This window comes from Amblyraja radiata, chromosome 7, assembly GCF_010909765.2.
Source record: "Amblyraja radiata isolate CabotCenter1 chromosome 7, sAmbRad1.1.pri, whole genome shotgun sequence".
Taxonomy (NCBI): Eukaryota; Metazoa; Chordata; class Chondrichthyes; order Rajiformes; family Rajidae; genus Amblyraja; species Amblyraja radiata.
The window spans coordinates 18,028,830-18,055,044 of NC_045962.1; the positions used below are offsets into that span (position 1 = coordinate 18,028,830).

Consider the following 26,215-nt stretch of genomic DNA (forward strand, 5'->3'; position numbering starts at 1 on the left):
GAAATATTGATTTTTTAATATCTGAAATCCTCAAACAGCCACAATACCAATCAACATTGGCAAATGCAACATTCGATGTCTTTTTATGTCTGTCCAGTAAAAGCCAGATGCTCAAAACAGATTCAAAGCAACTTACTCAATTATTTTTTTCTGCTGTCATTTTCATATGGTTCTGTAATCATAATTACCATCAAAACGAGGACTGTTTTCTGCTACCCAAAGCCTGAATGTGCCAACCCGTATGCCTTAAGTACATTATTTGCCATTCCCACAGTATCTTTTGAACAGTTTTGCAGAAGGGATTCCACCATTTACTACGAGGCAGTGCAGTTCCTATGTAATTCATGGTGACAAAAAACAATGAGGCATATATTGCCGAATCTTCCAGTCCTCACAAGTATGGTGATATTCAGCACAATAAAACACACTAATTTTCTCGAAATCAAAGTCATCATTAATAGTGAACAGAGTGCCCCAAGCAAGAAATAGTATTTCAGAAATAACTGAGTAATTAACGGGGTGATTCTTTTGCTAAAATAAACGAGGTCACCTAAACATCAAGCCACAGGAAATGAAAGTGTAAAAGAAATACCAATTATCATCTTTAGACACGAATGAAGTGGCAAAGATTCATTGATATTGTGCCGTTGTTTAAGAAGGGCTGCAAAGAAAAACCTGAGATTCATCAACAGTTAGTCTAGCATCTGTGATAGTAAAGGAGTCGGGTTAATAGCGTTGGAGTCTGTAGGACCCTGGAATGTGAAGGAAGGTCCTGACCTGAAATGTCACCTATCCATGTTCTCCAAAGATGCTGCCTGACCTGCTGAGTTATGCCAGCACTTTGTGTCTTTTTAAAAAGTCTGTGGTGGTAAAGTTACTTGAAATGATTCTGGCAGATATGGTGTCCATGCATTTGGATGGACAGGAATTAATTAGTGATAATCAGCATGGCTTTTTCCATGGCAGATCGTAACTCACAATTTTGAGTGTTTCCCAAGAAGTAGCAGTAAAGGTTGATGAATGCAAGGCAACAGACATAGGCCATGCGAACTTCAGCAATGCCTCTAATAAGGTTCTGCATGGTAGGCTGCATAGGAAGATCAGATTGCATAGGATCCAGGGGGAACTAGCTAACGGGAAACTGAATTAACTTCATGGTTGAAAGCAGAAGGTGGTGGAGGAAGCTTTATTTTCACACAGGAGAACTGTGACTATAGATGTGCCTCAGGATCAATGCTGGACGCATTGGCGTTCGTCATCTAAAGAATATCAACAATTCAGATGAGAATGTACAAGGCATGATTAGTAAGTTTGCAGATTATTCCAAAATACATGTTATCATAGGTAGCAAAGATGGTTATTAAAAATCACTGCAGTACCTTGATCAGTTGTGAAAGTGAACTGAGCAATGGCTAATGGATTTTAAATCACAAAAGTGTGTGTTGCATTTTGGGAGCTCAACCATTACAGGAGCTTCACAGTGAATGTAGAACCCTGCGTAGTGATATAGAGCAGAGGGATCTAGGAGTACAAGTATATAATTCCCTGGAAGTAGTGTCACAGGTAGATAGGGTGACCTTCATCACCTAGGGAATTGGGTACAGATGTTAGGAGAGTATGTTACAGTTGTACAAGAAGTTGACCAGGCTGCATTTGGAGCATTGTGTTCAGTTTTGGTTACCCTGCTATTTGAAAAATGCCATTAAGCTGGAAAGGGTGCAGAGAAGGTTTATGAGGATGCTGCCAGAACTCAGCGGCCTGAAGTAAAGAGAGAGATTGGGCAGGCTAGGGCTTTATTCCGTGTAACACAGGAAGCTGGGATCTGATCTTATAGAGGCGTGTAAAATCATGAGGGGAATAGATAAGGTGAATGGACTGGGTAGAGGAATCACAACCACAATGAGATAGGTTTAAGGTGAGAAGAAAAGACTTAATAAGAAGGTAGACAAAAAATGCTGGAGAAACTCAGCGGGTGAGGCAGCATCTATGGAGAGAAGGAATTGAAAATGTTTCAGGTTGAGACTTAATAAGAATCTTTTTTTATCCACACACAAAGAGTGGTGGGTATATGGAATGACTGGCCAGAGGAATTAGACGAGGAACATACAATAAAAACATTTAAAATAGATTTGGACAGGTACATGGATATGTATAAATGTGGATATGGATAAATATTCAGAGGGATATGAGGCAAACAGATGTAAATGTGACCAGCTTGGATGGAGCATCTTGATCAGATGGACGAGTTGGGCAAAATAACCTGTTTCCATGTTGTATGACTATAATGAATAATAATCTGTGAACATCAACTGTTGCACTGCAAGAATAGGAACAGAACCATCTTAAGGCAGTCCCAGTGACAGGGTTGGATAGGCTAGATGCAGGAAGATTATTCCCGATGTTGGGGAAGTCCAGAACTAGGGGTCACAGTTTAAGGATAAGAGGGAAGTATTTTAGGACCGAGATGAGAAAATCATTTTTTACACAGAGAGTGGTGAATCTGTGGAATTCTCTGCCACAGAAGGTAGTTGAGGCCAGTTCATTGGCTATATTTAAGAGGGAGTTAGATGTGGCCCTTGTGGCTAAAGGGATCAGGGGGTATGGAGAGAAGGCAGGGATGGGATACTGAGTTGGATGATCAACCATGATCATATCGAATGGCGGAACAGGCTCGAAGGGCCGAATGGCCTACTCCTGCACCTATTTTTCTATGTTTTTATGAAGCTTTGGTCCAAATGAATGGGTGCATTGAAATGGTTTTCTTTACAGGAATAATAATGAGAATGTGTCTGCACAAAATAATGCAATACTGGTGTGCATTAAAGCCATTCTTTTAATTGAAATGAATTACGATAAATTCACCACACTAGCAAATTTCTTAACATCAAGGAAAGCAAGATTAAGTTGTACAAAAGATATAAGTTCGTTTGAATCTTATCCACCAGAAATTGTAACAAATTGCTAATCTTTAACTAACAAGTCAGGCCAAAACATGCACAATAATTATGATTAACTAGTCTCGGATAATGGACCCTTAATTTCAAATTGTATACATTATGAAAAAAATGATATTAAGCACATGACCATCTGACAATATTACCCGTCAACAAATGTTAGAACTAGGATAAATAAGAATGGTCAAAACACTGCTGAAGGAACAAATATTACAAGGATGTTCAAATTGAATAATGAGAGTTTTATAAAACTTTGCTAAACTACAGAACTAAATATTCCATAACAGGTTATGCTCCCGCTGAATTACCAGTTTAGATTAGTTTAGAGATATAGCACGGAAACAGGCACTTCAGCTCATCAAGTCAGCGCCGACCAGCGAACCTCGCATGTTGACATTTTTCTACACACGCTAGGGACAATTTACATTTATACCAAGTCAATTAACCTACAAACCTGTACTTCTTTGGAGTGTGGGAGGAAACCGAAGATCTCAGAGAAAACTCATGCAGTCACGGAGAGAACGTACAACCTCCGTACAGACAGCACCCGTAGTCGGGATCGAACTCGGGTCTCTGGCGCTGCAAGTGCTGTAAGGCAACAACTCTACCGCTGCGCCACTGTGCCTTCCGACTAATGTGTAGAAGATTCAAACGATGATAAAGTTTAGTTTAGTTAAATCTGAATGGAAGAGAGATAGCTGAGGGAGTAACAAGGTTATGATTCAAACCATTATTCAGCTGCATGGAAATTTACGAGTCAACGGCAACTAACAAATCCGCTGTTCAAAGTGGGATAATGATATGATAGTTAAAGACTGCAGCAAATGGGATCATAAGTTTATTCCAGCGGAGGCAGTTGTAGAAGGAATAACACAAAATGTACCAAATTGGATAAAGAAGTGCATCTTTCTCAAGTCAAGACGTAAATACAACACCAATGACGCAGGTTCTTTTGAGAAGATGAAAGTGAATCAGAACCCATAACATGGTAAATTACTGAAGTAATGTGAAAATGTTTTCTTTTCATAAAAGCAAGAGCAGCATAATAGATATAATATGTCACTGTTTGAATAACTTGTTCTGTCAGTTCTTCGTGTTCCTCTGCATTCTCGGCAATAACCAGATTTGAAGCACACTCATTAATGTAAATAAACATTGATCATGCTGAAAATACATTATAAGCACAATCATCTCCTGGTTCATTTTCACTCCAGTATTCACAAATTGTGCTGCTCTGAAGGCAAGCAGGCAGTACCATTGAGAAACATTTAGTAGCTAAAGTGTGTGCGTGTGTCAAGGCATTGCATAATTCCATGTGTGGGCACTTCAGCGTGAAAGCATAGAAACACTGTACGGCTTTAGTGCAAGTGTACCTGACCTTTCAGGGTCATTCCCTTGCTGGCAGACTTGGTACCTACACCGGATATAGCTGGTGCCTTGGAATAGGTTCTTTCATTTGGTTGTTGTTTTCATTGATCTACTTTGAAAAAGTAAATAAAGCCAAATTTATTTTGTTTACTTTAAGAGACAGTTAGACAGGTACATGGTTAGGACCGGTTTGGAGGGATATGGGCCAAATGCAGACAGGTGTGACTTGTGTAGCTGGGTCTTGTTAACCAGTGTGGGCAAATTAATCCGAAGAAACTGTTTCAATGCTGTATGTCTCTATGTCTATCTCCATATATTTGTTTTTATTAATTAATAATGATTTAATATGTATCTAAACAAGGTAATTGCAGAAACCTTTGCAAATGTGAAACAAAGTGTTCCAGGGTTTGGGCGACTTGCAATGGAAACGCTGGAAGCATTTGCAAAAGGTCACCATTGACATTCTGTTTAAGAAAGAACTGCTAATGCTGGAAAAATTGAAGGTAGACAAAAATGCTGGAGAAACTCAGTGGGTGAGGCAGCGTCAATGGAGAGAAGGAATAGATTCTCTCCATAGAGACTGCCTCACCTACTGATATTCTGTTCTGTTTGTGGCATTATTGCAGAACCGAGGCTTGAGGCAGCGTGAAACCATGTGGTAGCAAAAGATTAGTTTGACCATAAATGAATGAATAATACTTTATTATGACGGTAAAATTCTTTGTTTTACATCCCAAACACAAGGTATGCAAAGAGTTGCCACATATAGGACGCCAACAAAATTACAATGTGTTCAATGTAGTCCCAATGGTCCCTATTCAGCAGCCCTCCTGTGCTGTGTCCCTCATTGCTTTTGGTGGCGCATCCTCAACCGACCTCTGGCACCCACTGTGGGCCTGTCCGACCTTCGGCATTCACTCGTCATTAAAGAGATGACTTGTGCTAGCCTTTGTTTTCTGCCACTAAATACATTTGTAACTGAGGAATCCAGCTTCTGCCACATAGGCTTTTACATTTTTGACCAACCTACAATGTGGAACTTTGTCAAAAGGAGAGACAGAGAAAGACAGAAGTCAACCACTCTGACTGTCAGAGTGGACCACACACACACACACACCAGCCCGTTATGCAGGCGGGGGATAGGGCAAGTGCGGAGAGCGCTGTCTAAAATATTCACACGGTGCAAAGCCAAGGTGATACAGACACACACCATGATGAACAGGAAGGTTGGTGCTGTAAAAAGACAGCTAAAGCACAGTGTACAGTAAGACCTTTAAAAGAGGGGGGGGGGGGGGGAGACAAGGGGAGAGAAGGAGTGGTGACAACTTTTAAGAAGCCAGAGATACACAGCTGTGAAACTCGGCAGATATTTAACATTACCAGTCGGTTATCCTTGATTCTGAAAACTACTGCTCACCTTTTTTTTTCCCCAATGAGCCAATTAAATTTACCGGTCAGCACCGGCTACAACCTACGAGAACCTCCAAGAACCTTTAACCTCCTGCCAACCCTCTTGATGACCACCTACGGCTCAAGAATTCTAGCTACTCTCCATGGCATCTTCATAGTAGTCGCCGATAATTTTTCAACATGTTGAAAAATTCACGGCGACCATAATGAGGCTGCAACTAGTTCCCAGAAAGCGGGAACTCCTCATGACCATGAAGGCGACTCCCCGGCAACCACCCGCGAACATGTGGCGACCATGTGGCGACTGCATAGTCTCCTGCAGTCGCCTAAAAATTTGCCTAAGTGGGACAGGCCCATAAGCCCTAAGAGCTAAATCTAACTCTCTCTTGAAAACATCCAGTGAATTGGCCTCCACTGCCTTCTGTGACAGAGAATTCCACAGATTCACAACTCTCTTGGTGAAAGGTTTTTCCTCATTTCAGTCTTAAATGGCCCACCCCCAGTGGCGGACTGGCCAGGGTGTCAACTTGCCCTGATGGCGTGGGCCCCTGATGAAGTGGGCCCCCTATATCAAGTGGGCCCCCTTCGTCTCCTGGCAACCAATGTTTTTAGACTCAGTCTGCCACTGCCTACCTCTTCTTCTTAAACTGTGACCCTGGTTCTGGACTCCCCCAACATCGGGAACATTTTCCATGCATCTAGACTGGGCCAAAGGGTCTGCTCCTGAGCTGTACTTTTCTATGTTCTATCCACTCGGATCAGACAAAACTCTCCATGAATCCAAACAAGTCAAATCAAGTACAATGGGTAGAGCAAAGGGGAAAATACAATGCATAATATAGTTCTCAGCATTGTAGCACATCAGTTCCAGAGACAAAGTCCAATGTCTGCAATGGGGCAGTGGTGAATCAGATAGTACTCTAGTGTTTGGGATGTTTCCCTCAGGTTAGTTTAGTGATATGGCGTGGAAACATGCCATTTGGCCCATGGAGTGCATGCCGACCAATGATCACCCCAGGTATGAAAAGGCTGTACCTTTGCATACCTCTGGTTTCCCTCTCCCCTGACTCTCAGTCTGAAGAAGGATCATGACCAATAGACAATAGGTGCAGGTGTAGGCCATTCAGCCCTTCGAGCCAGCACCGCCATTCACTGTGATCATGGCTGATCATCCACAATCAGTACCCCGTTCCTGCCTTCTCCCCATATCCCTTGACGCCGCCGTCTTTAAGAGCTTGATCTAACTCTCTCTTGAAAGCATCCAGAGAATTGGCCTCCACTGCCTTCTGTGGCAGAGAATTCCACAGATTCACAACTCTCTGCGTGAAGAAGTTTTTCCTCATCTCAGTCCTAAATGGCCTACCCCTTATTCTTAAAATGTGACCCTTGGTTCTGGACTCCCCCAACAATGGGAACATTTTTCCAGCATCTAGCCTATCCAATCCTTTAAGAATTTTATATGTTTCTATAAGATTCCCTCTCATCCTTCTAAATTCCAGTAAATACCAGCCCAGTTGACCCTTTCTCTCATCATATGTCAGTCCCGCCATCCCTGGAATTAACCTGGTGAACCTACGTTGCACTCCCTCAATAGCAATAATGTCCATCCTCAAATTAGGATACCAAAATTGCACACAAAACTCCAGGTGAGGTCTCACCAGGGCCCTGAACAACTCAAATCCTCTCACAATGAAGGCCAACATGCTGTTAACTTTCTTCACTGCCTGCTGTATCTGCATGCTTACTTTCTCTGACTGATGTACAAACACACCCAGGCCTCATTGAACCTACCCTTTTCCTAAACTGACACCATTCAGTTAATAATCTGCCTTCCTGTTCTTGCCACCAAAGTGGGCAACCTCACATTTATCCACATTATACTGCACCTGCCATGCATCTGCCCACTCACCCAACCTATCCAAATCACCCTGCAGCCTCATAGCATCCTCATCGCAGCTCACACTGCCACCCAGCTTTGTGTCATCCACAAACTTTGAGATGTCACGTTTAATTTTCTCGTCTAAATCGTTAATATATATTGTAAATAACTGGGGTCCCAGCACCGAGCCTTGCAGCACCTCACTGGTCACTGCCTGCCATTCTGACAAGGCCCCGTTAATTCCTACTCTTTGCTTCCCGTCTGTAAACCAGTTCTCCATCCATGTCAACACCCTACCCCCAATACCATGTGCTCTAATTTTGCACACTAATCCCTTGTGTAGAAACTTGTCAAAGGCTTTTTGAAAGTCCAGAAAGGCCACATCCACTGGCTCTCCCTTATCCATTCTACTTGTTACATCCTCAAAAAATTCCAGAAGATTAGTCAAGTATGAATTGCCCTTCATAAATCCATGCTGACTTTGGCCGATCCTGTCACTGCTTTCCAAATGTGCTGCTACAACATCTTTAACAATCGACTCAAGCATCTTCTCCACTACCGATGTAAGGCTAACTGGCCTATAATTCCCCGTTTTCTCTCTCCCTCCTTTCCCAAAAAAGTAGGGTTACAATGGCTAACCTCCAGTCCACAGGAACCGATCCAGAGTCGAGAGAACATTGGAAAATGATCACCAATGCATCCACGATTTCTAGGGCAACCTCCTTGAGTACTCTGCGATGCAGACCATCAGGCCCTGGGGATTTATCTCCATTTACATTTATCAATTTATTGCTCAACTGATCAAACCATTACAACTTCTTGCATCTTTCCTTCTCATTGTCGAACACAAAGCCAATTTTGTATCAAAAGCAAACTTCTTTAACACACCTCTATATTCAAATCTAAATAATTAACAGTAAAAACCCAATGCCATGAGTAATGTCACACGAGTCCTTACTAGCAACAGTTTCCAATCATAAAAACATCCATTAACAACTACACTTTGTTTCCTGCCACTGAACACACTTTGGATTGAACGAGCTGGTGTGCCATGGATCCCATTTTTTAAAACTATTTTATCCAGACTGTCTTGTGGAACGTTGTTAAAATTCTTGCTTTATCCAGCATTGGCCACATCAAATATATGACCCTCATCAACTTTCTTTTCCTTTTCCACAAATCCTTGATTAAGCATCATTTTTTAAATTGAGAGCAGATATTCTCCCACATAATTAACCCTATTAAATTGCCAACCACCTAAGTTTTACTAACTAGTTTATAATTATCTAATAGGCTTTAAGAATCTTAAAGGTGTTTTATTTAAACAAGTTCTCTAATACTTCATGAACACAACAGTGAAAGCTTCAAGGAGCCATGAAGCTAATAAACCCACTTGTTTTATTTAATAGTTTCCTGCAGGTTTTAATATTAGTTTATTTGTCATTAAGAAGCACTATGGTATTAACAGTGGCTCTGGTCCACCAATGATTCATTCCTTAAACTAGACTGAAGAAGTGTTTCGAACCGAACGCTGCCTGTCCCACTGAGTTACTCCAGCATTTTGTGTCCAACTTAAATGAACACAAGGCACTCTATGATATCCATTCAGACTTCAGTAGTTGTGATGGAATACGTGGCCCAATCAGTATCATTGGAACAGAAGTTGAAATAGTTGAGAGCTTCACGTTCCTTTGCATTAATATTACCAATGATCTCTCATGTGGTATACTGTTGAGTTGCATCACAGCTTGGTTTGTGAACAGCTCTGCCCAAGACTGCAAGAAATTGGAGAGTTGTAAATGTAGCCCAACACATCACACAGGCCAGCCACCCCACCATTGACTCCATCTACACTTCACACTGCCTCGGGGGAAACAGCAACATAATTAAAGACTTGTCCCATCCTTTTCTCATTTGTCTTGGGACACATTCATGGGACACACTTGTCCCATACTTTCTTCTTCATGCTCTCATCCAGCAGAAGGTACAGAAGCTTGAAATCGCACATCACCAGACTCCGGAACAGCTTCTTCCCCTCCGTTATCAGGCTTCGGAATGGTCCTTCCATCAGCTAGAATACTGCCCGATTCACCTCTACCTCATTGTAGACATTGGACTTTGTCTATGGAACAGATGCGCTACAGTAATGCTACAATGGTAAGAAGTATTTTCCGCACACTGCATCATCCACTTTGCTCTATTTACTGCACGAGTTTGTCTTGATTGGATTTATGTACAGTGCATCTGATCTGTTTCAATAGCATGCTTTTCACTATAACCCGGTCCACGTGACAATAATAAACCAAAAATTCCTAATTTGGGAGAAAAATAGAAACATAAACTGTTGTTTATGTGAGATAATAATATGTCATATCACACAACAATATCAAAATAAAGATACCAACATAGGAAAGTTTACAGCATTTTTAATCTGCTTCCCCTTGCTTGATACTGGAGATGTTCAAATTATTTTAATTATTACTCCACAAAATTTGTTCATGATGGAAGTGTTCTTTCCTTAAAACCTCTCATTTGGAATTTAATTTATTACTTTCTGTTTCTCTTTTCTTCAGGTGCATGGATTATATAATATTTGTACTGTATGTTTTCTGAAAGAGAACACCATTTTGGCTGTTACTTTTTCAGCTCGAAAGGAGATTGTTGTTCTCTTTCTTGCTTCCCAAGGTTGATTTATAACTCATGTTAAAGCTGCTGCTGATTTAGCAATGCACTAAAATGGTTTCCCATCATAATCCAGCCACTAAATAAACCACTGGCTCCCTTCAACTGCTGAAAGTCCGACAATTGAGGGGAAAAAACAAGGGTCTAGTCATTAAAATCATGATCACGTTGATTGATTAACAGCCTTATCACAAACATTTTATACCTACTGAAATGCCTCATTGCAAATATTCCCAATAAAATTAATTACATTTATCTTCTTTCCATTTTGTAGTCCAGATCTGTTAGCAATTGTTTTTGTCAATGTATAATTTCTACAGTGCACACTGGTCATATCATTCCGCAGTCCCAGAGTGAAAGGTAAAACATTGTCTTAAGAACATAGAAATTGTTGAGAAGAGGGTTGCAAGTTCTTTCTCTTTGAATTTTCATCTGTCGACAGATCATGGCATTCCACAGAGCATAATGGAAACCACAATCATATCCACGACAAATATATCTAATCAATAAGCATTGCTTTGAATCTTACAAGCTTGGGTGCATCATTTGGAATTTGTGGGTCCAGGTCTGCTACAGCAACTAATTGCTTGGTCCAGCTACAGTTGGCCTTCCTTGCTGGTAGCAGCTCCCTGGCCTCTGGTATCTTGAGCTTAGAGGTGGCAGGGCCTGTTATGACACAGTGAAGCCTTCCACCCACAAAATGCCGCTAAAACTTTGACAGCCAACAAAGCTCTGCTTCCAACTTTGCAAGCAACAAAAGCACTGGGGGCATTTTAATAATTTTTATGCACCTCTGATATTCAGGAACATTTAAAAAATATTAACTTAATTTTAACTTTATCAACATTTTAAATGATTTCTGCTTCAAAAATCAGCTATGTAATTAAACATATTAATTAATTATAGAGCAATATAAAATAGTGAACGGTCTTCCCTTTCATTAATATCTGGCATCGTATAATTCCCATTGAAATCAATAGGTGATAGTTCCAGGTCCAATGCAATGTCCTAAGCACTGAAGAACTTTAACAAGATGGAGCTCACCACTAGAACTATGGCTTGTGGCTCCCAGTAAACATGTACTGATAGGAATAAAAATCATAAAACAACCAATTGTTTTGGAAAAATGAGATCTAAAAAAAAAAAAACGTTTTTTAAACACTTATTGGGTTATAAACCATCCATGAAGATAAACAGAGCTATCATTCTATGTTCTGTGGATGTTTTTGTTGAGTTGAAATGCTAACTCTGTTTTTCTTTCACCAGATATATTTACTTTCCTAACCTACCCAATGTTCTCAGCATTCTCTGCTTTTATTTCAGTGCATTGATAGAACTGCTGCTGTTGCTATAAAATTCCGACTGCTGCCTTTGACAGGAGACATTAAATCTTCCAAAAACAATCAACTGTGCTGTTGCAAAATGCTGAATTTAGTACAGATCACTTGAAATAAGGTTCCAGCTATAATATTTTATGGCTCTGACCCGTACCCATGAAAATTCCTGGATCAACATTATTATCATATTCCTATAAAACAGAAGAAAAACAATTTATTTCCTTAAAACTAGAAAAGGCATTTATTTAGATGGAATGGGTGATGTTTTGGGTCAAGACCCTTCTTCAGTCTGAAGAAGGGCTTCGACCCAAAACATCACCAATTCTTTCTATCCAGAGATGCTGCCTGTCCCGCTGAGTTACTCCAACATTTTGTGTCTACCTTCAATGTAAACCAGCATCTGCAGTTTCTTCCAAAATAAGACATTAGTTTATTTGGGCGATAGATTTGAACCTTTGGAACATGAAGTGCAATTAAATGACCAGACACATATAACTAAATTGCATGGAATTTGTTACTTCACTAATTTATTGCAAACACCATATTTCCTCCCCAAAAACGACAATAAATAAACACCGTAACACTGGAGCCATCTTCCCGATGGAATTCAAAGTAATTTTAAATGCACATACATCTAGGAACCAGTTGGGGGCATCAGTGGGTCAAGGAAGGAACTTCAGTGAGAAATGAATCAGCAAGATCTATGAGGTTAGTAAACCAAGTTAATTTATACCTTGAGTTTGCGAACAGCATCCTTCACGATTTCAGTACCCTTTGGTTGTTCAACTTCAGCATTGCCAAGAAACTGCAAAACATAATTGTGATTATTGAAAATATGTCTGTGTGTATCCAGCTTGAATTATCAGGCTGCATTTATTCATCTCAATGAACCGGAATGAACAGGTAGCAGTTCTCAACTGAATTCTTTAAAACAATTAATATGCAACGGTCATAAGGAATAGGAGTAAAATTAGGCCATTTGGCACATCAAGTCTACTCCACCATTCAATCGTGGCTTCTCGATCTCTCCCTCCTAACCCCATTCACCTGCCTTCTCCCCATAACCTCTGACACCTGTACTAATCAAGAATCGATCTATTTCTGCCTTAAAAATATCCACTGACTTGGCATCCACAGCCTTCTGTTGCAAAGAATTCCACAGATTCACCACCCTCTGACTGAAGAAATGTCTCCTCTCCTTCTGAAAAGAACATCCTTTAATTCTGAAAAGAGACAAAGCCCTCAGGGAAGAAATGTTTTCAAGTTATAACCATTGTTTGAATATTATAACTCAAATGCACACAATAGAACATTTCAACAGTCCCCAAATATTGGAGTTTCTTTCTTTGTCCACCTATGCAATCATCATGGAGAAATGTAGGCCACTGATTTTTCACCTCTTTAAGTATTTGAGGATAACAACAAAATATTTACAAATCATATGGATTGCAGTCTCTCATTTCATTGCTTTCCATTTTGCAACATGAGCATTAATATCAGCAATTATAGCTGTGTGTTACACAGGCATTTTAAAAAACCCATATATTTTTTATCAAAGTTCGTGCACATTTGAGAATTCGAAACATTATGGCAAGTTTAAAACAGCATGTTATCTTGACGTTATTAATAGGTTCATTAAATTATAACTTTGGGAATACTAAGCTTGACTTTCAAGTGGGCACAGTGCCAGTAGCAAATTAAAATTAAACATATCTGGTAATTACTGGGGACAATATTCCCTAAATATTCCCTGCATCAGCAAAAAAAAAATTCTCTGTTATTTGAAAAAAGTGCCTGTATATTGGATATTTGGTCAGTGGGCTGCACCCTTTCTTCCTGTGCAGAGGTGATGACTGAAGAGTGCAGCTCTGGCAGAGAGGTTTGCACAGAGCTGGTCAGGGGAGGCAGAGGAGTGACTTTATGACCACTTGGAATAACTGTGTGACTACACAATGTTCAAGGACTCAGCAATGGTCTGAAGAAGGGCTCAAGTTCTGACGAAGGGTCAACACGGGGCGGTGCCACCAGCAGTGGCTGCCTCGCCACCAGCCTGTCTGTCCTTTTCTTCTTTTTGTTATTTTTAATATGTTAAAAGTATGTTTTAGTGTTGCTTGGTTTGTTTTATGTGGGGGGTGGGGGAAACTTTTTTTCCAATCTCTTACCTCGACGGAGATGCGATGTTTTTCCATATCGTATCTCCGTCCACACTGCGGCCAAACATCGAGGAGTTGGCGGCCTTTCCTGGAGAGCGACGGGTGCTCCAAGCCTCGGGTGTCTGCGGGACTTTAACATCGCGGAGCTTGTGATCCCTTTGCCGGAGATCGAAGCTCCAACCGCAGGGCCTGTGGAGTTTAACATTGTGAAGCCCGCAGTCTCTGCTAAGAAGTCGGGAGCTCCATGCCGTGGTGAGAGTTTCAACCACCCTGACGCGGGAGTTTCGATCACCCCAAATGGGGGCTTCGATCGTCGGCTGCGGGGGCTTTGATCGCCCCGACTGCGGATGGTTTGACTGCCCCGACTGTGGGAGAATAAAGAGAAAGAAGATTGAACTTTATTGCTTTCCACAACAGTGAGGAATGTGGAATCCACTGTGGTGGATGTTTATGTTAACTTTAATGTGGTTGTGTGCCTTTACACTTACACTTTAGTAAAGTAAAGTACATTTTATTTATATAGCACGTTTAAATCAACTCGTGTTGAAACCAAAGTGCTTTACATAAAATAAATAATTATGTTTCCGTACATCCATAGAAAATTTAAAAAAAAAAGAAAAATGACACAACACATTACAACAGAAGATGGAACTCCGGCGTCAGTGAACACTCCCTGGCGGCTTGGAAATGTCTGGAGCGGCCGCTCCCTCCCTGGAGACCGTGGCACCCAAAGTCCTCAGGCCGCGCTGGTTGGAGCTCCGACTCTGGCGATCTCGGATCCCAGGCTCCGCGGTGTTTTAAATCCAGCGCAGCCCGCCCGCCGCTGGACGCTCGCAGCCACAACTCCTCGGATGTTGGAGTCGGCAGTCACAGCACTCCGGAGCTTACAGCACGGCGACCCGTTAAGACATCGCCCACTCCGTGATGGTGTCCCAGCGCTGTGCCGCCGCCGCCGAAGCTGTAGTCCCGGACGGTCCCGACAGGAAACGCCGCTCCAGTCTCGATGGTAGGCCGCGAGGAAGGGGCGAAGAAGCAGCTCGGAGGGAAGCCGCCTCTCCGACCAGGTAGGGACGGAAATAAAGTTTCCCCCTTCCCCTCCCCCACCCACCACACAAAAGACCTCCAACTAACATTTGTTTTTTAACAGGACTAAAAATAAAAATAAAAAAGGGTGAATGGGCGGACTGCAGGCAGAGCAGCCATACACAACGGCGCCCCACTCCTGCAGCTCGCCTTCGGACTTTACACTTACAATGGCTCTCTGGTAGCTCACATTTCACTGTACCTGGTACATGAAACAATAAACTGACCTGGAAACCTTGAAATATTACTGAGTTCACAAGGAAATATGTGGAGGAGAGTGCTCCTAAAAAAAAAACCTGCACGTATTCTCTTACCATAATCCTTGAGTAAACCAGGATACCTCCAATCGACAGAGGACCAAACCTGTGGAGTTTAAGTCAGGTGATCCAGTCTCATACAAGAAGTCCAGGCCCGATCTCAAGCAGGGGGGCAGTGAGACCGCTAAGAGACACTTCAGTCTCTACTGGAGGCTCGGATGGATACTTGGCAAGTATGGCAGTGCTTGTTCGCCATCACTTCCTACAAGGTGAAACCAAGTTGTTCAACATATCACTCCCCTATGAGCTTAAGATTTTCTTTGCTTTTTTTCCAAATGGAAGAATAATGATGCCTCTTCCCACAACTCTTGTGATCTCAATCTCGGAGACCAACGTCAGGAGATCCTTTGTGAGAATGTTTCCGGTCTGGATGGTTGCATTCCTAAAGCCTGCGTGCATCAACTGGATGGAGTTTTCACACACATCTTCAACCACTGCAGTCTGAAGCCCCCACCTGACTTAAAATAACATTCATAATCCCGGTGCCCAAGAAGATCAAGGTGACATGCCTCAAGAACTACTAATCAGAGGCACTCGCGTTCAGTGGTTGGTAATGACACAAATCAACTCCTGTCTTAGTAAGGATATGGACCCACTTCAATTCGCCCACCGCTACAACAGACCAACAGCAGATGTGATCTGATTTAGCTGGCTCTCCACTTTGCAACGGATGGACCACTGAGACGTGTACGTCAAGATTTGTTCACTGACTACACCATCACACCCTTCCAAACATAGTCAAACTCACAGAACTGGTCTCTGCTGCTGCCGATACAACTGAATCCTGGACTTCCTCAGCAGCGGACCTTCATCATTAGGAATAGGCAACAACAAATCCTCCTCCCCGATGATCTGCACAAGACTGTGCGCTCAATCCCTTATTCTCCTCTCTCCATACCCATGAGTGTGCGGCCAACACAGCTCCAATGTCATCTTTAAATTTGCCAATGATACCACTGTCATTAGATGAAAAACGGGTAATGTCAGACGTTGGACTACTAATAATGGACGAATTACAGGTAACAAGTCAGACCATGGACTTTCTACTCTAAAGTTGTACTGCTAACTTTGGCTTGCACAATCATCGTCTGGTGTCCCAAGAATAACTAATAACATATTGTATATTTATTGTCGAGTTGTTTAATGTGCCTGTAAAGATTCAGCAAGTAAGAATTTTATTGTTTTGTGCTCAGTACATATAACAAATAATACAATTAAATGCTCTTAAAAGAACACAAAGTGCTGGAGTAACTCAGCGAGTCTGGCAGCATCTCTGAAGGACATGGATAGGTGATGATTCTGGCCAGGGCCCTTCTTCGGAATAATTGAAAGAGTCTGAAGGGTCCCAACCCGAATTGTCACCTATCCATGTTCCCCAGAGATGCTGCCTGACCCACTGAGTTACTCCAGCACATTATGTCCTTTTGTATAAACCACCATCTGCAGTTCCTGCTCTTGCTGCCACTGTATGTTTGTATGGTTTTATCATCAGAGTGAGAGGGGCATACGGTTTCCAGAAAATGTCTGCATGATGGCCTTTATAGCATCCAAAGTTTTAAACCGTTTATGGCCATGTCACCAAGTCTGCGTTTTTATGGAGACTTTTTAAGGTATTATTCCTCACTTTTGATTTTAAATAAGACATCTCAGAACATTTTAGTAAGGCTTGATGATATCATTTGCAAGAATGTAAAGGAATACCTTCATCTCCCCATTTGTATTACTAGTTCAAGTACACATTTATTGTCACATGCACCAATTGGTACAGTGAAATTTGAGTTTCCATACAGCCATACGAATAAAAAGAACACAATACACAACATTTCTCACTGTGATGGAAGACATTAAAGTTCAGTCATCTTCCTCTTTGTTCACCCGTGTACGGCCCGATGTACAAGCCCTCTCGCCCGGATGATTGAAACTCCAGTTTCAGAACGGATCGGAACACACTCTGCGGCTGGGAGTTTCCAAATCGGCCGCTTCTTACCTGGACGGAGCTCCAACACTGGCGATCCTCAGCAAAAGATCCCCGACTCAGTGATGTCAAAGTCAGCGCCGTGCCCGCGGCCAGAAGCTCCGCAGACCACAGCTCCACGGTGTTAAAGTCAGCAGACCCTGCTGAACGGAACTCCAACACTGGCGATCCTTGACAGGATCCCAGGCTCCACGATGGTAATTCCACGCTGCGCCTGCTGCTGAAGCTCTAGGTCAGTCTCCGGTCGGAAAGGCCGCGCCAATCCAGTTGGTAGGCCGCGGGGGGGGGGGGGGGGGGGGCGAAGATGCGACACGGAGAAGAGACGCATCACTGTCCAGGTAAGTGACTGAAAAACAGTTTCCCCTATTCCCCTCCACCACCCTCCACATAAGACATACTGAGGAACATTAAAACATACGTTTAGACGCACTAAAAATAACAGAAAAGGCAAAAGGACTGACGAGCTGCTGGCGAGGCAGCCACTGCGGTGGTGCCACCCAATGGAAGTGCTATATCCAAGGATTATGGATGGAGGTCATAAAGTCATAAGCAGAATTAGGCCATTCTGCCTATCAAGTCTACTCCGTCATTTAATCATGGCTGATCTGTCTCTCCCTCCTATCCCCATTCTCCTGCTTCTCCCCATAACCCCTGACACCCATACTAGTCAAGATGGGGGTCTTGGTGAAGTGCAAATCCCATTACCTATTTTTTTTTTTTTTTTAAATCATAGCTTTAAAAAAAGCTAGCAATAGTTGGTTTGTTCATTGTTTACTGGAATCACTAATGTGCAATGATGGGCAGAGGGAGTTGACTGAAAAGTATGAAGGTTACAACATTCTTTGATTAGAGTTATTGTAGGGAGCGGAGAGATACTGAATTTGAGACTTTGGCTTGTATTAAAGGGGCTGTCCCCTTTAATATCTAATAGGCGACCTAATCTGCGAGTTTATAAGAGTTTGTGTGTGTGTGTGTGCGTGTGTGTGTGAGATCCAGCTCGCGGTTTCAACGCGGATGGTCGATCCTGCTCAAGTGCCAGGCGAGTGCCCTCCAGCATGAAGGTCGAAGACACTCATCTTAACTCGCGGATTAAGGAGTCCTATAATAAAATATACTGAGAGTGGTGGTGCAGGTTTTGGAATAAAATAGACCACCCAAGCATTTGGTTCATTACTATTTGTACAGAATAGAAATGTAAAAGAGATGGACACAATTGCATCCATCCTTACATAAAGCTCTCCAAGAAGTCCCAAGATTGTTTTCCCATTTAATAAACAAAAAACATGCAGCCAGAACTTCAGATACCTGTCTTTATGCTCTCAGAAACAGTCTAGGTTGCAACTCAGCCACTTTTAAAAATTATGAAAAGTTACTTAAGAATGCACAGCATATTCCTAGATTCAAAGAGTAGCCGTGTAATGCTGTATACCCCAGAATTTTTTTTATTATATTAGAAGACGAGTAGCAACTTCGCAAAAAAAGCAGGAAATGTATTAAATAGAGTGATAGTAAATTTGCAAGTAATATCAGAGTCAGGAATCAAGATTTAATACCCGTGATGGACTAGGCAATATTTACCTGTCTAAATAAGTAGTAATTAGTTTGTCTCTACCGAGTCTAAGGCAGTCTAGACTACTTTAGTCACCTTCATTCCTGGGCTTTTTGGTTGCCCATCCAGTCTGTGATGTAATCTGTCAGTATCGCACATCTGTAGAGGTTTGATAGAGCGTACCCTGACATATTGGATCTCTTCAATCTTCTAAGGAAGAGGTGGTGTTGAAGAGCTTTCTTTGTGATTGCATCAATGTGCTGTGCTTAACTTCAGAAATATATCGGAACTGTAAAAGCCTTAATAATTCTGTAAGAAGATTAGTGAAGACAAAGGTAGGCCCATTACTGTTACAAAGAGTAGAATTTATAATGGGGAGCAAATAAATGATAAAGAAGAACAACAAATAATTTAGGTTTGTCTTTTACTGAAGACACAAATAACTTTGCAGAAATACTAGAGAATCAAGGTTCTAATGAAAAGGAGGAAATTAATGGGAGTAAAACCAAAAGTGTAGATAGTAATAGGTTTGAAAGCTGACAAATCCCCAGAACTTAATAAACTGTTTTCCATTCATGTGGAACTGTGAATGTATTATCATTGTCCAAAAACTATAGATTATAGAATGGTATCTGCAGACTAGAGATTGTCAAAAGAAACAATATTATTTAGTAACATAAGGAAACAAGAAAAATGTGAAGTGCACATTGTCTAATGTCAATACAGGGAAAATGCAAGGGTCCATTATGTAGTTTAACAGAATACTTGTAAAATATCAATAGCATTTAACAAAGTCAACATGGATTTATGAAAGGGTAATCATGCCTGTCAACCCTACTTATGTTTTTCTTGAGGAATTGGTAGAATAGACACCGGAGGACCAGTAAAATGAAAGAACTCCACACATCAGGTAGCATCTGGGGAGGGAATATTAGATGTAGACAGCAAGACCAGTAGTTTTGGAGTATTTGGACCTTCAGTAGGTCATGATGGAGGTCTCATGTAAGAAATTAGTAGGCAACATAAAACCACGTTGGATCAGGGGTAATGTACTGGTAATGATTGTGGGGGTTTGCAGAGACTTGCTGGAGTGACTTTGTTAGAAACTGCTAACTCCTTGAACCTTGCAAAGAACAGCTTGTGAATTCATGGAGCAAGTTTGGCAAAGGTTAATGGGTTCTGGTCAGTGTCACCTGCACCCAAGGTCCCACCATGGTTTGCTGTCAAAGTTAACCAGTAGCAATGCAGCTGGAAGCAACTCCCGCAGGAGTTTCACGGTTTACCACATGAACGTACAAAACCATTTGCAGGAACTACCTCTTGTGCACTCTGCGGTTAGCCAGTATGTGGACGACATATTACTGGCCTCGGAAACAGAAGGACAACATGAACAAGTCTTTTGTTACCTGCTAGACCACATCCATCAGAGTGCCACAGGGCCAGCATTGACAAAGCACAAATTGTCCAAGAAGAGGTCATATACCTGGGAGAGAAAATCTTCCTAATTTAAAGGGAACTCACCCAAGACTGGACTATCCAGACCTCCAAACAACCCACTGCTATTAAAGAGCCTGAATCCTTTATTGGGTTATTGCAACTTTGACAGACAGTGCATTGACTCAAACACACAGTTGGCTCAACCACTAAATGCTATTCCGAAAAGAAAAAGGGATTCAAACGAGGAAATCACTCTCACCCAAGAGCAGCAAGATACTTTCAATTGCATGAGGAAATCTTTATGCTCAGCACCGGCCCTGGGAATCTCCAACATCGGGAAATCATTGATTCCTATTGTCCACAATAAAGAGGGATAGGTGACAGCTATCCTAACAGAGGAACACGGAGACCCATCTGTTTGACGATATTTGTCAACATTGGATTCTGTTGTCCTCAGATGGAGAAGCAGTTTATGTGGATGCAATGTGCAGAGCTGTAATGAGCTAGCCTGATATTGGATCAAAGGCTTATGATGAAATGCCCACACTCTGTCCACACCTTTGCTGTCAAGGAATAGAGTTTCCCAGGCGAGTGCAGCCAGATGGACCAGATATACAATGGTTTTGGAAGCACGCAATCTCTCTATAGTCCGAGCCATCCATGTTAATCCACTATGATTCTGCATCCCAAGAATGAAAGGGAGAAAGAAGAGGAACATGACTGTGTGGGAGGTTTGGAAGAAATAGAAGAATTAAGCCAGGTGGCAGAAACACAACTGCAGAATCCTGACCTGATCCTTGTTACGGATGCTCTTCCTTTGTTGATAATGGTTTCAGGAAAGCAGGATGGGCTGTTGCTCGCCTGCATGAGATCACGGCAAAAGGTTGTCTGCCCCCAGGAAGGTCAGCACAACAGGCTGAGTTCATAAGTGACAGGGAGCATAATTAAGCCATTCATAAGGTCATGTGATAGGAGCAGAATTGGGCCATTTGGCCCATCAAGTCTACTCCGCCATTCAATCATGGCAGATCTATCTCTCCTTCCTAACCCCATTCTCCTGCCTTCTTCCCATAACCTCTGACACTTGTATTAATCAAAAATCTATCTATCTATCTATCTATCTATCTATCTATCTATCTATCTATCTATCTATCTATCTATCTATCTATCTATCTATCTATCTATCTATCTATCTATCTATCTATCTATCTATCTGTCTATCTGTCTATCTATCTATCTCCATCTCTATCTATCTATCTAGCCCATCAAGTCTACTCTGGCATTCAATCATGGTTGATCTAACTCTCCCCCTTAACCCTATTCTCCTGCCTTCTCCCCATGACCCCTGACAGCCGTACTAATCAAGAATCTATCTATCGCTGCCTTAAAAATATCCATTGAGTTAAGGGCCGTGTCAGAAACATGATAAGGGACAGTCAGCTATCATCTATATGAGCTCCAGATATGCCTTCAGGGTGGCCCATGACTTTGAGCAGATGTGGAGAACCTGGCATCCTCATTCAGAATGGAAAGGAAGTCCAAGGTCTATTAGAATCCATCTGCGTGCCGCAAGAAGTTGCTATTTCATAGAGCAAAACCCACACTAAAGAAAATACGTGGCATTGCCAGGAAATGCACCAGCTAACAAGCCAGCTTACGAAGCAGCGCCAAATGTACAGGCAACGAGCCGCAAGTGTACACCCTGAATATGAATAATATGGAACGAGGTGAGATTTCTCTACACTAACAGCAGCTATATAGGATCAGCTATGCTCAGCAGGCTGGATGGACTGAATGGCCTACCTCTGCTCCTATCTTTCAGTAAAGGAACTGCAAAAGGTTTCTTGCAGCAAAGCAGTTAAAAAGTTGCCTGTCCCGCTGAGTTACTCCAGCATTTTATGTATACCTTTGATTTAAACCAGCATCTGCAGTTCTTTCTTGCAACAAAAGCCTTATGGTGTTGACAGGAGATGATGCTCTCCCCAGCCATCGCAGCTATGACGCCTGCCAATGGTTTTTACAGCTCTGGGTGAAGGGGCCTCAGAAGCACAACATTTAAAGACTACCTGTTGCTGAACCCTCTTTCTGTCTCATATGGTCAGCCATTAAGTGAAGATGGGCTGGACCATGGTCAGCCATTCCAGGTGGTGGGCTGGTCCATTATTTGTCCAATGGTTAAAAATAAACTCAATAATTACAGTAAATTTGGGAAGATTTAACTTGGGATGTTTACAGAGTAGTGTTTGCATCATGTTGATTATGGAAAGCAGGTTCTTAATCGACCTTATCCCGAACAGTGAGCACCTATGTCTATATTTCACAACTATGCAGACATTGAGCTGTGGAACTGCACATCATTCATTGCAACCATTAACATCTCATCAATCGTTCTATCTAATGTCATTAGCAATGCAAAGCAAACGCATCAATCCATCTCTGCTTTCCCTTTATGCAAATACCTTTGCTCTGTGTAATTCTTTATGGTTTCACAAACGTCAATGCCAAACAATATAAACTAAATCATTGAGCACAGTGACAGGGCGATATCAGAGCTTGGAGCTATGAAAAAAAGACATAGATTGTTTTTAAATGAGACTTCGATACGACGACAGGATTCATGCATCCAAAGCACATGCATCCATAGTACTATTGTGTTTCAGACTTATTTTAACGCATTTCATACAGAAACATTACTTTTGATGCACTTTGTGTATTGATATAGAGCAATTATAGGATAGTTAGCACACATATTTAATAAATATCAACACAATAAATGGTCAGCTAATGTGATTTGGGTGAAGAAAATATATTGATTGGGAGACCCATTCCTCATTTAAGAATGAGCAGTGTAGCTACCTGCAATTAAAAATAAAACTGATGGGATAAGGGGATTGCTGGATAGATCAGCGTTTATTGTCTATAAGTGGACAAATTGGAGGTGATCCACTCTCTTTAATTGCTGCCGTTAAGTTACTCTCAAAGTGTTTTTCGGTAGAGTGTTAAGGGCCTGTTCCACTTGGCTGTCATTCAAGTGCCATTTACGTGACCTGCTAGCATGTGGTTAGCATGTGGGTAGCATGTGGGTAGCACGGGACAGGCGCATGGAGTGTTGTGGAGGAGTGTGGACTTCGTCCTGAATTAAATCTTCGCGCGCCAACGGCCTGTCACGTAACTGATGGCCAAAGTGGGACAGGCCCAAGACCCTGGCGCGACGCAACGTCTCACCTCCAACAGCAGCAGAAGCAGGTAAACGATCGCCGAGCTCGGCCTGGGGCTCACGGCCCGAATCCGCCCCCACTTCTACTCCCAGAGCGGGGCCAAGAAAATTGAAGATAGACACAAAATGCAGGAGTAACTTAGCGGGACCAGCAGCATCTCTGGAGAGAAGCAATGGATGAAGTTTCGGGTCAAGACCCTTCTTTCAGACTGAAGAAGTCTCGACCCGAAACAACACCCATTGCTTCTCTCCAGAGATGCTGCCGGTCCCGCTGAGTTACTCCAGCTTTGTGTCCAACTTCAAATGACGTCACTCGCTCCAGACGGCTGTGCGGACGCATGAAATCGCGCGGGACCGTCGCGCCTCAACGCGACCACGAGGTAGCGTAATTTGCATGCCAAGCACACGTAAGTGGGACAGGCCCTTTACTTCCTTTGATATTATAGGGAAACACAGTTTTTGTACCTGCTGCTTCCAAGACTAAACTATTCCAAAAAATCCTGATGAGCTTCCCTCATTCAATCCAGCATAAATTTGATACCATCCAAAACTCTGTGCCAATGTCCGTCATCTTAACAATTTCCATTCTCTATTATCTCCGCGTGCACTAAAACCTTTCCGTACCAAGGATCCAAGTTTTGTATTCTCTTCCCTCCACCACTGCTGCTCTGCCTTTAAAAGCCAAAGCCTTTGATCAAGGCTTTTGACATCTGCCCCAACATCTCCCGTCTCGTAAATTTTGGGAGCATCCCGGCAGGCAGTGTGCCGGGATTATCCCGGCAAGCAGACTTGGCTCAGTGCTGCGGACCAGGGACTCACTCACCGTGGACTGAAGATGGAGGGCCCGCCCGCCGAGGATCGCCCAGCTTGCCTGCCTGCCGCGGATGGACAACAGGGGACCCGGCTCCCCACTGGTGTCTCCAAGCTTGTCCCCGAGCCACTGACGTCAATGGGACCCACACTGCCGGGAGTGGGATGGGGACCCGGTGGGCACCGCCTGCCACCATGTTCGACGGCAGGCAGAAGATAGAACTGTTCAGTTAACTTCTGGAACTTTTCGGCACCAGAAACATGGTGACTCGTGGCTGGACTTGTGTATTGCCCAGGTGACGTGTGCGATATGTAAAACAATAATTTCACTGCACCTAGGTACGTGTGACAATAAAGTATCATTGAATTGCTTCTTTTATAGCCTGCCTGTACCATTATTATTTGGTTTATTATTGTCGCATGTACAATAAAAACTTTTGTTTGCGTGCTCTGCATCCAAATCATACTGTTAGGGATTATTCCGGGGTAGAAAGGTGCGTGGAAGTAGTAGCCATTAATTCAAAACAAGAACCAGTCTCCTGAATATCTTTTCTAATGTACATTGCAAGCAGATAGGCTATCTGTTCTCAAATGCATCAGTCCAATGCAAAATAATGGGGTATGTTAATTGGCCCACATCATTTGAACCAGAAATCTTCAGCTCTGATTATTTCACACCATTCTGAATGAGATGAAGGAAACTTCCAGTCCAGACTAACTTATCAATTAGCACATCAACTATGGTCATAGGCATGTTTGTCTGTTTGTCAATATTTGGTGTGTTTGTGTACTCAAGAAAGTCAGCCCTTAAAACGCTAATATTGGATGTCTGAGTTCACAGCCTGCAGAAGCTTCTAGATATTCCATATGAATTACTTTGTCCCAGCAAAGGTGTTTGAATATTCAGAGTCTCGGCAGCTGCAACATGCTCCCACTGTAAATATGTATTTCTGAAAAGTTGCTTGTCTACACTCAAAATATTAAAGTTTAGATAATTAGAGCCACTGAAATAATTGTAAATTGTTTATTGCTGTCTTCGCATTCTGTTGAAACTGTTGATAATCATTATTGTTGTCTTTTGAGTTTAAAAAATATAAAGCCTCAATGTGCTTTGCGGTTGGAGATTCTAACAAATGGTCTCCAAGAGAATGTCTTCCTCTCCTGATGAAGAGGAGACTTTTATATCAACCACCACCACTGCAGTTCGCTTACCGCCACAACAGATCAACGGTGGATGCGATCTCGCTGGCCCTCCACTCCGCTCTGGACCACTTGGACAACAAAAACTAATTTGTCAGCTGTTATTCATCGATTACAGCTCGGCATTTAACACAATCATCCCCTCCAAGCTGGTTACCAAACTCGCAGAACTGGATCTCTGCGCATCCCTCTGTAATTGGATCCTCGACTTCCTCATTCACAGACCACAGTCTGTTCGTATTGGCGGAAATGTGTCAGCCTCGATACAATCAGCACGGGAGCACCTCAAGGCTGCGTGCTCAGCCCCCTGCTGTACTCACTCTATACTCATGACTGCGTAGCCGTTCACAGTGCGAACTCCATCATCAAGTTCGCTGACGACACCACTGTTGTGGGATGCATCACTGATGGGGATGATTCCAAGTATGGAAGAGAGATCGAGCAACTGTCCATATGGTGCCAGCACAATAACCTGTCCCTCAACACCAGAAAAACCAAGGAACTGATTGTGGAATTTGGAATGAGTAGGATGGGGACCCACAGCCCCATTTATATCAACGGGTCGATGGTTGGAAGGGTCAAGAGCTTCAAATTCCTGGGCATGCACATCTCTGAAGATCTTTCCTGGTCCGAGAACACTAATGCAATTATCAAGAAAGCTCATCAGCGCCTCTACTTCCTGAGAAGATTACGGAGAATTGGTTTGTCAAGGAGGACTCTCTCTAACTTCTACAGGTGCACAGTAGAGAGCATGCTGACCGGTTGCATCGTGGCCTGGTTCGGCAACTTGAGCGCCCTGGAGAGGAAAAGACTACAAAAAGTAGTAAACACTGCCCAGTCCATC

The 26,215-nt window shown here is 42.5% G+C and overlaps 1 protein-coding gene across 8 annotated transcripts in view; it reads right to left on the minus strand.

Annotated features, from left to right (window-relative positions):
• gulp1 (GULP PTB domain containing engulfment adaptor 1) overlaps positions 1-26,215 on the minus strand; it is a 370,296-nt gene that overhangs the window by 51,324 nt on the left and 292,757 nt on the right. For 7 of the 8 annotated variants that reach the window (XM_033023788.1, XM_033023789.1, XM_033023791.1 and 4 more), the window contains one exon: positions 12,364-12,435. In XM_033023788.1, the coding sequence (XP_032879679.1) occupies positions 12,364-12,435 (72 nt within the window). Of the gene's footprint in view, positions 1-12,363; positions 12,436-24,365; positions 24,386-26,215 lie in introns of those variants that run through there. The other variant, XM_033023796.1, reaches the window with a different exon arrangement.